At 36.5% G+C, this 13,002-nt stretch overlaps 3 protein-coding genes across 4 annotated transcripts in view; all 3 read right to left on the minus strand.

The window, feature by feature from the left end:
- The window catches only part of LOC137012689 (fulditoxin-like), a 101,942-nt gene that overhangs the window by 32,083 nt on the left and 56,857 nt on the right, over nt 1–13,002 (minus strand). The gene's annotated exons all lie outside the window — the stretch shown is intronic.
- On the minus strand, nt 2,893–12,967 carry LOC137012688 (aryl hydrocarbon receptor repressor-like). 2 transcript variants are annotated; one of them, XM_067376077.1, is made up of 3 exons: nt 12,837–12,967; nt 12,426–12,559; nt 2,893–3,252 (listed from the first exon to the last, which is right to left on the minus strand). In XM_067376077.1, exons 1-3 carry the CDS (start codon nt 12,931–12,933, stop codon nt 3,124–3,126), a joined length of 360 nt encoding a protein of 119 aa, XP_067232178.1. In that variant the 5' UTR covers nt 12,934–12,967; the 3' UTR covers nt 2,893–3,123. The 2 variants fall into 2 exon arrangements, with proteins under 2 accessions (XP_067232178.1, XP_067232177.1); XM_067376076.1 differs by lacking the exon at nt 2,893–3,252 and adding an exon at nt 9,399–11,561.
- On the minus strand, nt 3,994–7,558 carry LOC137012679 (urokinase plasminogen activator surface receptor-like). The gene is made up of 5 exons (XM_067376059.1): nt 7,437–7,558; nt 6,951–7,061; nt 6,008–6,139; nt 5,707–5,808; nt 3,994–5,571 (listed from the first exon to the last, which is right to left on the minus strand). The coding sequence occupies exons 1-5, from the start codon at nt 7,465–7,467 to the stop codon at nt 5,390–5,392; spliced, it is 558 nt and encodes a 185-aa protein (XP_067232160.1). The 5' UTR covers nt 7,468–7,558; the 3' UTR covers nt 3,994–5,389.

Below are 13,002 nucleotides of genomic sequence, written 5' to 3' on the forward strand. Positions count from 1 at the left end.
TTTGTATTTTAAGCAATATATGAGGTAAATTCCATGTTTTGGGTTGACGCATGACAACTTACTAGCGTATAAAGATATAAGTTCACACTCTTTTTCTCCGCTCCACTGCCGGTGAGAGGCCGCCATCTTGTTTGATTTTTTTCTGAAATCTCTGAACCGGTCACGTGATAGGCTGCTAACATTCTGATTGGAGGATCTCAAAATATTGCCCACGACCGATCTAACGTATCCAGATATAAATTTGTTGCTCATTCTCAGTGAGAAAGTGCCCAAGCAACGTTGCTCGGCTACATTGCCCGGCAACATTGCTCAAAAAGTTGCCCCGTGTATCATCACCTTTAGACTAAAAAAAACACGACAGACAAATCCAAATTAAACCTTGCGGCTCGTGACAACACAGTGTCCTTAGACACGAAACGATCGGTTTGTGCGAGAAACTCAACAGTACTTTTATAATTTTTTACCTCTAAAACACCACTATGTCCAACTGCCTTGCGCATCCAGTTAGTGAGGTCAAAAAACATGTTCTGATGATGGAAGTGATATCTTGATTACATCTCCATTAGTCAAATATAACAGTAAATTTAAATCATATTGGACTTAACAACATTTGTTATCCCTGTTGAACTCTCGCACTGAGAATATCCACTGAGACATGTTTGTTCTGTTTGCCCCACATAAGAACCCGTCAGACTCATACACTCATAACAGTGAAAGAAAATTAAATTTAAATAGAAAGGCTTTAGGGATTACCATTTAAAGGTACAATATGTAAAATTTTTGCAGTAAAATATCCAAAAACCACTAGGCTAGTGTTATATATTTTGTCCAGCTGATTACAAACAATATCTCTAATGTTTTCAACTACTTGTAAATCATGAGAAAATTCCCATTCTAAACAGTGACACGGGGCAGTGCAGTCGCCTGTCAATGACGTCAGTTCCCTTTGTTACCGCCTTTACTGACGTAGAAACCACATGACAACAGTGCCGTGGACAAATGCGAAAGTAGAGTCTAGCGTCCAGCAAACCACTAGCTTGCTTCAAGCAGTTCCTTATTTACTTCTTGTATGTTTTATGGTGGATTGTGTTACTTATTAATGGAACATAGTTACTGTTTACCATCTGCCGCTGGTTCTGTCGACAAGGACAGCTCCCGTAAACTCATGACCGGAAAAGCGGAAGCGGCGCCGGCGACTGTGTCATAATAAAAGTCCCGCTGCTCGTGAGGCGTGTGTTGATCAATTGCTCCAGCTCCTCGTTCAGCTCCCGCAACACTCGGTCCTGCTCTGCTTCATACTACAGTAACGTTAATAATCGCATCCACGAACATGAGTTCTTCCAGACTCCAATCCCTATTCTTTTGCACCGTCCTTTGAGATGGAGACCACATGTCCCAAGTTTCCGCTCTAAAACTTGGCGTCATCAAACTACGCCTTTGTTTTGAATAGGCTTCTAGCGACCTCTAGCAGAAAAAAATATCACAAATTGTACCTTTAATGAAGAGGATGAGTAGGAATGACACCCAGTGGTCGAAATAGGTACTACAGTTCAAATTCAAAATATTGTTTGCCCTGCCCCCTCCTTCAAAGAAGCGGGTGGCCAGCTTGAGGACACGCAACAAGAGGGAGCGCAATTGACAATGAAAGCTGATGAGTTGATTTATCTGTGTTTTAATATGATGACGTTCATAGAGATTTTTTGATGGATGCAGAGGCTTTTTAGGTCAGGTAGAATCTGCTATTCTCTGACCCAGTTTGTTTGCTGGTTTCCATGGCTGCTATACGCCCTGTTTTCTGTCAAGTGGCAACCGGTGATGTCGAAATACTATTGGATAAACTGTCAGAACATGGTTTCGCACAGACCAAAACAAACACAGACATTCTGTTTCCCAGCAGAACATTGCCCAAAGCATCACACTGCCTCCGCCGGCTCACCTTCTTCCCATAGTGCATCCTGGTGCCATGTGTTCCCCAGGTAATGATGTAGAGGATAATGTGATTCATCAGAAAAAGACCACCATCTTCCATTGCTCTGTGGTCCAGTTCTGATGCTCACGTGTCCACTGTTGGCACTTTTGGCAGTGGACAGGGGTCAGCATGGGCGCCCTGACTGATCTGCAGCTATGCAGCTCCATACGCAACAAACTGCGATGCGCTGTATATTCTGACACCTTTCTATCAGAACCAGCATTAACTTCTTGAGCAATTTGAGCTAAAGAAGCTCGTCTGTTGGATTGGACCACACGGGCCAGACTTCGCCCCCCACGTGCATCAATGAGCCTCTGCCGCCCATGACCCTGTCGCCGGTTCACCACTGTTCCTTCCTTGGGCCACTTTTGATAGATACTGACCACTGCAGACCAGGAACACCCCACAAGAGCTGCAGTTTTGGAGATGCTCTGACCCAGTCGTCTAGCCATCACAATGTGGCTCTTGTCAAACTCGCTCAAATCCTTATGCTTGCCCATTTTTCCTGCTTCTAACACATCAACTTTGAGGACAAAATGTTCACTTGCTGCCTAATATATCCACCCACTAATCAGATAATCAGTGTTATTCACTTCACCAGTCAGTGCTCATAATGCTTTGCCTGATCGGTGTATATGTGTTTGTGTTTCTGCAACATGGACAATTTTGCAGCCTCTCTGGATAAAATCTAAATGTCATGAATGTAATTGTGAGCAGTTTTGGATTATAGTCATTATTTCTAAGCATTTCTAAGCATTCTTCGCTGTAGAAACTGAAGTTTTGAATCTGGACTCACTGAAACAGGAAGTAGAAGAGCAGAGGAGAGCAGGAGGAAGCTTCCCTTAAACTCCATATCATCAAGAATAAATAAATTATTATTGATTAATACTACTAATGATAGTAGTTATTCAAAAAATGGCATGTTTATTGTTGATCAAATTCATTACAATTTTTAAAAACAGAAAAAAAAACTCTTTAAAAGCACTTGACTCATTCATAAGCTTCTTTTCTTGCTGTTCAAGCTTTACACTGTTTTTGACTAATAAGTTGGCTTGATTTGATTGAGGAACTTGTGGATTTCTTAAAAGATGGGGAAATACAAAGCAGGATTGAATCCCAGACCTGCTGATCAGATTAAATTTGTTTGTTTTAGTTTAAAGAAACGAAAATATGGGTGTTGAACACAAGGAGATAAAGTCCATGCTGCAGTCAAAGCCTGTATTCACCTGCACTCGCAGCGCCCTCTTCTGGCCTTCAGCTTTATCAGCTTTACCCTCGTTTACCTGTAGAGGGAGCACAAACATAAAGAGAACATTTTATTCCGATAGTCCACTTCAGACTTTCTACTAACTTTGCAACTACATGTCAAATAGCAGTCATTAGAGTATTAGTAAACTGTCTGCTAACACTATTTTGATCACTAGGGCACATTTCTCTTAGGTCACTTTTTCAAAACTCTTCACACAGTTATCCTAAACAACATTCAGCTTAGAACAGCAGCAAATTTCACATTACACTAAAACATGTCTCAAACCAAGCCATTCTTCCATAACACAAAGGTTGTATATTTCGATATGGTATTACTGTAGAAATGTAGCAAATTGTTGTCTTCAGTTTTTGTTAATTATGTTATTGTTTTGAAGTTTAACAGATTTGAAAAGAATATGTAGTAGTTAAGGATGGCTCCTTACTGGTTCATGATTAGTTAATATCTTCACTAATCATGAGTTCATGTTGAAGTAAGTATAGACTATTAATTCAGGTATTATTACATGATTATTATTGTAAAGCATTGCCCATTACAATCAGATATAAAACAAATTGTGTTGTTGCACTTGCAAATTCTGACCAGAACACAAGCAGCAATTATGCAGGAAGTTACATTTCCACTGTTGCAGCATCAACATTAGTAAATTAAAATGCTAAATTTCAGTCCATCACACTGTCACCACTGTTGAACTCACTTGACACCTCCGAGACACAGAACGTGTTCTTCTACACAAGAATCCATCAGACTTGTGGGGTTTTTTTTTGTACACATTTATAGTGTGAACATCACAGCTCACTTGACATGGTGATGACAAGTTTTGACTATTTTCCATACTACACAGCAAAAACTGCAGTGTTAAATTAACTCTCCTGGGAGTATATGTGAGACCATACTCAAGAGTGTTAAAGTGTTAAAATAAAAGTGTTAAATGAACATTGAAGCGGTGTTAAAGTTAATGAGTTAATTAAGTGATTAACAGTGATGATTGACCATTATTGAAGACACCTGATGATAACAAGCAGAATCACCAAAGGAGAAAATCACAATTTTTAAGCCACCATCATGGAGATTGGCGTTTGCTTTAGTTGAGCTCTTGACCCTTTGTCTGTTTAATATAAATTTTGTTTGGGCTGTTTTAACTGAGTTATAACATCCAGACAAACAAATGAAAAAGATTATCAGGTGGTGTTGGTTATGATTTCACATAATCATTATTTGATCTGAATCACTGAACTCATTTAGAGCCCAATCTCTGAGTTAGATTTACATTATTGATTACAGCAGCACTGTGATTCTACAGCAGAAGATCAGCTTTATCAATATAATCTGAAGGATTTTTCAAAAGCTTTTCTGATTTAAAAAAAACTAAACAAAAAACTTTCTTTTAGGCACACACAGACATAAAGAATCAGCCTAATTTCCCTCTTTATGTAATTAAATAATTATCATCTTCTTAACAAAGTTTATTTATTCATTTTTGTAATAAATAAAATATTATTTGAACTTCTTTACTGCATGACAAGCTTTATTAAATATGACCCCAGTAATAAGGCGATGTATTTTATTTCATAAAATGTTACTTTTACTGCAAAAAATCACATCAGAACACCTGTCATGATCACCATCTGTTCCTGTCACTGTTCCTGGACTACATCTCCCATCATCCTCTCTGTCACTCACCTGCACACACTTCACACTAATCACTGATCACCACACCCAGCTGCAGCTCATTACCTGGACTATAAAGGACTTCCACACACACCACCTCACGGTGAAGTATTGTTTCCCCAGTGTACAATTTCTGAGCGTTTATTCCCTGTTTGCCTGTCTGTTCTCGACCTTGTCTGTTCCTGTTTTTGATCCGTTGCTGCCTGTCCTGATCCTTGCTTTGTATACCGACCTGTGAGTGATATCTGCCTGCCTTGTGACCTACCGCCTGTACCCTGACTACGACCCTGCCTGTCCTTTGCTGCTCCTGTTTGTTCCTGATTGACCCTGCCTGTACGACCATTCTCATTCTTAATAAAACGCTGCACTTGGATCTCCTGCCTGAGCCTCCCATTCGTAACAACACCAAAGATAGTTCAGAGAAAATACAAGCTCTATGTTCAGTACAGTGTGTCTGATTGTAGGATGAAGAGCTGCTGGATTCAGTGCAGCAGGAAGTAGGAGAGCAGAGAACAGCAGAGGAACAGGAAGCTCTGGGAGACACTCTGAGCACCGTTACACAGATTCCCCTCACAACATGAGACGTTCTTAAAACCAGGAACGTGTGCGAGATCACAGATGGATTTAGAGGCACAGCCTTTTACAACATGGCCTCCAGAAGTCACTGATGAAAAGAAAGAAAACAAAGGTTGATTCAGTCTAAGCTGGGCATTGGTATATGTGATCTGTGTCAAATGATTTAACCTAAGAGAGTTTAAAAGATAATGACTTTAATATTCTTCCTTTTTCAGATTCTCACCTGTTGCTTTAACGCAGCGGTCTTCAGTCCCTGAACAGTTCAATGTGTTTGAGCAGCTCTTCCCATCACAGGAGTAACATTTCTTTCCATTCGGGACAGGATCTACAGAGGAGAAACAAGTATTCTTTCATTTTCTTTTCTTTACAAAAGATCTAATGAAACACTCCTTTAGCTGCTCATCGGTTTATGACAGACAAGACGCACCTTCGTTTTATTTCCTGACTGGATGTCTTTTGGAAGTAAAATAAGTGTTGACTTTAAAGAAGATAGTTATTTGCACATGATCATTGAAGGACAATACCTGGAGCATCTTGGAGGTTACACTGGTCTGTGTTACAGCAGGAAACAGTCGTCTTTGCAGTGCCTATGTTCAGGGACCCACTTTGACAGGCAGAAGCACAACCTTTAATCTTCACTTTAGTATTAGTGTCACCTAAAAAAACATGAATGATACAGGAAAGACCAGTTCAACTGGAAAATTTATCTATAAATATGTCCAAATGAGCTTTTTTATTTAAAAAATATATATAAATCAAAACCTGAGAAAACAAATTAATTATCAAAAATGTAGAATATTTTGTGATTGAAATTTTAAATTCTGCCAGAAAAACAAGTAAATAATACACTCTAAAAAATGCTGGGTTAAAAACAACCCAAGTTGGGTTGAAAATGGACAAACCCAGCAACTGGGTTGTTTTAACCCAGCGGTAGGGTTAAATGTTTGCCCAACCTGCTGGGTAGTTTTATTTAACTCAACTATTGTTTAAAAATTACTGTATTGCTTAATTAAAATGAAGCCAAAGTATGTTGGAAATGAACATTTATTAATGTTCAATGAATAATTATTAAACAATAAACATTTATTAAATTGCTTATTAATAAATTTATATTAATAAAATATTAAACTATTAAATTTATATTAATAAAATATTAAAGTTTATTAATAAACATTCACCTTTTATGTATTATTGTTGCCTCTAATTGCATCTGGTTTTTAATTTCCCAACTATTTTGGGTTCATTTTAAGCTAGTCATATGCAATTTTTAAACAATAGTTGGTTTAAATAAAACTACCCAGCAAGTTGGGCAAACATTTAACCCAACCGCTGGGTTAAAACAACCCAATCGCTGGGTTTGTCCATTTTCAACCCAACTTGTGTTGTTTTTAACCCAGCATTTTTTAGAGTGTAGCAGCATCTCCATCAGTCAAATATAACAGTAAATTTCAATCATAATGGACTTACCAACTTGTGTCACTGTTGTTGTACTCAAGCACTGAGAAGATCCACTAGGACATGTTTTTACCGTTTGATTTGCACAAGAACCCGTGCACTCATAACAGCTGAGAGAGTGTCCTTTAGTAATGAAACAGAGACAGTGAGAGAGAACCAATGATCTGTATTTAACAATAAGGTTCATTAGTTAACATTAGTTAACTACACTGTAAAAAAAAATGCTATATTAGTTAACATGAACTAATAATGAACTGCACTTACAGAGCATTTATTAATATTTGTTAATGTTAATTTCAACATTTACTAATACATTATTAAAATCTTGTAAACATTAGTTAATGCACTGTGAACATGAACAAACACTGAAGAACCGTATTTTCTTTAACGTTAACGAATATTCGTAAATACAGTAACAAATGTATTGCTCATGGTTCGTTCATGTTAGTTAATACATGAACTAATGTTTAACTAATAAACTTTACTGTAAAGTTTTACCTGTATTTGTATTTAAAATCATCACAAACATTATTTGTGTTTGTACCTGCAGTGAAAAGAATGAAGAGAAGAAAAACTGAGATTTGCAGATCCATCTTTGATCAGGAGGTGAATGAAATATCTTGCTTGTTTTAGCATTCATTTTATAGGTTAGCACAAGGGGAGGATCTTCATGAGGAAAAAAGAAAAAAAAAAAAAAGAAAAAAAAAGGAAATGAAACCGAAACAACATCTTACATAATTTACTTGCCAGTTAATGATAAATTATTGTTTAATATGGAAACTACATTGTGTAGGTTTACTTAAACCAACCTTAATAAAGGGATAGTTGACCCAAAACATTTTCAGGTTATGTATTGGTAAACGCTTGCTAATAATTGAAAAAAAAAAAACATTTGTCCAGAGAGACTTGCAAGATTAACACATTTATTTTCTTACTCAGTGACACTCACAACCACACACACACACACACACACACACACCTCACATATAGACCAAACCTGATGAGACCTAAATGTGTCCTGAGAAATCACACATGCTTGTGAGGTGTGACAAACACTGCTTAGACTCTGTTTCAGAGAGTGACATCATCTCTAATGCCTCCTTGAGCCCAATCGATTCAGAATGACTTGAAATAATGATCTGAGAGAGCTGGTTTTTATCTCAGTAAAATAAAAGTTGCAACTCAAAGTTGCAACTTTGTGCCTGAGATCATCATAACAGTGCTGAGTGATGAGCAATGATCCATTATTATAGACTGATATTAATAAAAAAACAAATATATCAAGGCAAAAATCTGAATTTGTTACATAGTCTTTGTTAACAATTCTTAAAATGTACTTTTTTTTTTTGTATTTTTATTTGTTAACATTAATAAAAATACAACTGTTCATTGTTAATTCATTGCATATCAGGTCCATTAAATAATATAACAGATAAACACATTTCTTAAAATTGTGCCTCTAAAACTCTAAACACAAATGTCTCTTTGTTTCTAGAACTGAATGAATGGTTTGGGAAATTGGGCCAACTGAACCAGTTAAGCTATGTGTTAGCAATCGAGAAAAACTGTAATGTAGACTCAGATTGAGATTAATAAATGCTTTAGAAGTATTTTTCATTGTTCATGTTAATGTAGTTCACAAATGTGTACAAATGGAACCTTATTGTAAAGTGTCAAAGATAAATAAATGAAAGATGCAAAAACAGGCTCTAAATGTGTTATTAATGTAAAAAAAAAAATCTAAACTTGATGGGACTTTGCAAATTGGTTTTAATAAAAAATAAAAATAAATAAATAAATAAAAAATCATATAAAATATGCAAAAGTAGAACTTTTTGCTTGATTGTTGTATGGTAAATGTTGTTCCATGTGCCTTTAACCCAGAAACTGTGTAAACAGCAGATGGAAATGGAACATAAAGTTACAGTATATTGGACTAAAAGAAGAAAAAAACCCAAAACCAAAGTGGGGACCTTTTTTATTTCAGAAGAGCACTCAAGTCAGTAGTCTACATCCTCACATACACAAATCAATCCACAAATATATGAAGAGCTCCTACAAATACAGCATTAAATGCACAAATATATATGCATCTTTATAACAATATGCAGAAGAGAAAAGAAGCATCATGTAAGTTTTTCTTACTCAGTGACACCCACACAACCACAGCCCCCCCCCCCCCCCCCCCACCAATAAAAACATAACAAAACAAACAAACAAAAAAAAACAGTGAATAAAAATCAACAACAACACATCCCTCAACACTTGTTTGTCACTGAAGAATTGTTCACATACCCCTTCGAAAAAATAACTTCAAGTTAATATTATTTAGTATACTTGAGTAAAGTTCATTTATATTTTTAAGTATACTATGTACTAGTAGTATCACAAACAGCCTGTTTTGGTTTCGTTTTCATTTGTTTCTATCTATTACCTGTTTTTTCTTTGTTTCGGTTTCCCACTCCTCGTTTGTTACTATTGTTTCTGATTAATGCGTAATCACCTGTTCATCATTTGAGTTCAATCACTGTGTATTTTTGTTCCTCCTTTATTGTTTGTGTGCAGGGACGTGCACAGACATTTTGGGGGGCAGGGGCTCAAGTGGAAAAAAGGCCACTTCTCATAATTATTTATTTAAAAAATAATGAACCCTTAAATATATTAAGACAACTTTGACTTCCCTTACACTCACGCAATTGTTTTATAATCCAAAGATTTCTTCAAAATAATAAGTTCATACAGAGACCATGGTCTTCTTTAGTATTCACTAGGTTTATCACAACAGAAGTCAACAGCAACTGTTTTCAAGTAGCTATATATATTTAAAATAAATGACTGCACCAATTTTTTTTGATGGTATTACAATACTTCTTTCATGAAGTGTACAATTTTTAGATTGTGGTCCATTTTTGCTTCCATGTCTTTTACTCTAATGGAGAGAAAACTTTTAACCCTAACCCTACACATTTAGCCTACTCCTCTCCGTCTGTTTGCATCTGTAGATTTCTTCTAAATTAACCAAAACAAGCTAATCTGCATATTTAAACACATCAAGACTTTTTTCCCTTAACTGTTAATACATTATATATTATAACAAATGCCAAAAGCCTGCTGATTTTTGTTGTTACACAGCACAGCACAGCACAGCACAATCAAATCCACAATCAAAGCCAACCACCATGATTTAAAATATATTATTAGTTAAATAATAATATTCGGCCACTTCTTTGTAATAGAAATGCTACAGCCACTGTAATTTCTTCAACAAGAATATGTGGACATCAAACATGCAAAGACAGAGCGAGGGCTTAAACTTTTATTGACGTATTATCCTGTGTAAGCTTAGATTTAAGAATAGCATTATGTAATGCTGTATTATGATTTTTAAATAGTTTTAATAAACCATGCATCCTTAGAAAACCACCTAATAATGTGGTTCATCATGGATGCTCCTCTTCTGATATTGACCGATATCTTTACCATGGTTCAAAACGCAATGCATAGCACAATAAAATAATTGAAATTATAATGTGACATAAATTTCATTAGTATCAGGCAGATGTGTTGATGGTGGTCAAACTATTAATGCAGCGTTAAATGTATAAATAACCCTTAAATAGCCCAAACTTTCAGGTTTGTGAACATATAGGCTAGCCTACCTGAAAGAAATGCACGGGATGGATCCATCTAGAGCTTTTTTCTTTTTTGTTTCTCATCACCAGACAGCAGTTGCATTATCGCGGGAATAGTTGTCACAAGTTTTCAGCCAGCAGCAAACTCGAGGTGAGGTGGGCCGTGGCGCGCGTGTGTGCGTGTGGGCATGAATGGCGTGTCGCGGAGTGAGGGCATCTCGACAAAGCCGACCTGATATAGTATTTTTAATTTTTTTAATTTGTTTTATTCAGTAAATATATTTGTTTGACAGGGAAGCTGTGCGCAAACAGGAATATATATTCATTTATTAAAAAAAAAAAAAAAAGCACCCCAAAAAAAGGGCACTTTCTCTCGAGGAAGAAAAAGGGCAGGCGCTCAAGCCCCTTTGTTGTCTATGTGTGCACGTGCCTGTTTGTGTGTGTGTAGGCACACTGTAACGTTGTCTTCTTGCTTTTAAATGATCTGAGTTTGTTTTATTAAAAAACCTTTTGTTTGTGGAATCTAGTGATGCAAAGTCCGATTCATTTCCATGAAGCAGTTCTTTTCGGACTGTTCGGCTCAATGAACCGGTTCAAAAGATTCGCAACCACAGTGCACATTTGATGCACAAACGCGGTTCTATATGTCCAAGGTATATAGAAAGAATAAACCAGTCTTATAAACTCAATGATTATCAACTTAAAATATAATATGCATGTACAATTTTCACATAGCAGGATTTTGAATCGCAGACAGGTTCAGATATTTATCATGCCAAATATCTCACGGGCGTCGGCGACTCATCGGCGATTCTCTCAGATCGTGTCTTTGCTCACTGTCACTCACGTGAACAAGCACCGATTTGCCTGTGATTTCAGGCATTTGTCGGCGAGCCAAAATCACGGCTAAAATCGTGCAGTCTGAACTCGGCATAACTGGGGCCCAGCCAGTTTTGTCCACGGTTTCCATGGAGGCCCCACATGGGTTAGCCTAGATGAAACGAACACTACAGGCTGTTAAATGTAACACAGAAACATGCTGGAGTTAATGAGATAATTAGGTGATATCGGTCGATGAAATCAACTGAAGATAAAAGACATTAAATCTCTGAAGATCTGATTAAACATCTCCACAAACAGCATTACCAGCTTCACTTATTACTAACCAGATTGACTTTATTTCTGACATACATCTACAAAAGTTGTTATTGAGAATTACCAGAGGTTTAGATGTTGATGATTTGTTGAAAATAAGTTTGGTTTGATGTCACCATGATTGAGGTCAGCGCTTACTTCAGTTATAATTATCTTACTTCAGAATATAATTATCATCATTTTTTCACTGGTTTAACGACTGAGCTTTATATGAAAAAAATGTTATTAACTTTGAGCTGGATCTTTTTTAAAATAACAAAACAGTTGAATAAATGAGATCAAAACAATAAATCTGAAAAATACATTGTACACTAAACATTTTAAAATGTGTCTCATACAAAACTCATTCGTGGCTCCCAGAATGCATGAGGCATGAAGCAAATGTAAAATGTCTAAAGATGGAAAAATATATATTTCATTTTTATTAAATGTTGATAGCACGATATGATTTGTGTAGAAGAAAGTGGCAAAAGAAGTTTGTTTTGATGGCTAGAGGGACATTTAGGCCATATTTCTATAAAAATATATAATAAATATAATAAATGTTGTCAAATGTTGTTCAATAGTCGAGTCGAGCTTCCTTTGCAAAGCAGATCGTGTTTGTTTGAAAAATGCTGGATTTGTTTGTTTAATTATGGCACAATATTAACTCCATATAAAACCACTGAGGTTGAATATTTTGAGTGATTTCATGACTGACCAGAAAGCCGGAGGTGCTGTCCAGCAGGCAGCGTACTCGAGCGATGAAGCACCGCGTAAGGAACGGAGACAGTTCAGGAGGAACACCGTCAGGCTCTTCAGAGCTATACATATGACCCATCACAACATCCTCATCTATTAGAACACACACATACACAAGACATAGCTCAGAAACACATGACTCGAGTCAGTATTGACAGATGCATGCAGTGAAATTTACTATAGTCTTTTCCATGCAATTATAATGAGACAGCTGGAGCTTATAAGCTTCAAAATAGATGCAAAAGCACCATAAAAATATTTATAAAAATAGTTTAAAAAGTTATAAAAAAAATAGTTTTGTGCAATATTCCAGGTCTTCTAAAGTTATATGCAGTGTATTATATAGGGTTAATGGTAATTATACACACACCATTGTCTTGCTGGCCAGGGTTCATCACCCAGTGGAGCTGACTCTGAAACTCCTGTCGCTCCGCCACATGAATATAATCAAAGACCTTCTGATGCATCACGTCTGTCTGCCAGAATAGATCATGCACACCAACACATTCAGTGCCCTGTTGGATTTTATGAGTAAC

This window comes from Chanodichthys erythropterus, chromosome 22 (genome assembly GCF_024489055.1).
Source record: "Chanodichthys erythropterus isolate Z2021 chromosome 22, ASM2448905v1, whole genome shotgun sequence".
In the NCBI taxonomy this organism is placed as follows: Eukaryota; Metazoa; Chordata; class Actinopteri; order Cypriniformes; family Xenocyprididae; genus Chanodichthys; species Chanodichthys erythropterus.

Bases quoted from the DNA above. Each gene is read 5' to 3' on its own strand.
- LOC137012679 (XM_067376059.1), bottom strand. From the start codon at position 7,467: ATGTTTGTGATGATTTTAAATACAAATACAG. The intron at 6,140-6,950 runs GTAAGTCCATTA...ATGTTTTTTTAG, and splicing joins AACAACAGTGACACAAGTTG to GTGACACTAATACTAAAGTG. The intron at 5,809-6,007 runs GTATTGTCCTTC...TCTCCTCTGTAG, and splicing joins TAACCTCCAAGATGCTCCAG to ATCCTGTCCCGAATGGAAAG.
- LOC137012688 (XM_067376076.1), bottom strand. From the start codon at position 12,933: ATGCATCAGAAGGTCTTTGATTATATTCATGTGGCGGAGCGACAGGAG. The intron at 12,560-12,836 runs GTGTGTGTATAA...GTGTTCTAATAG, and splicing joins CCCTGGCCAGCAAGACAATG to ATGAGGATGTTGTGATGGGT. The intron at 11,562-12,425 runs GTCAGTCATGAA...CGTTTCATCTAG, and splicing joins ACAGCACCTCCGGCTTTCTG to GCTAACCCATGTGGGGCCTC.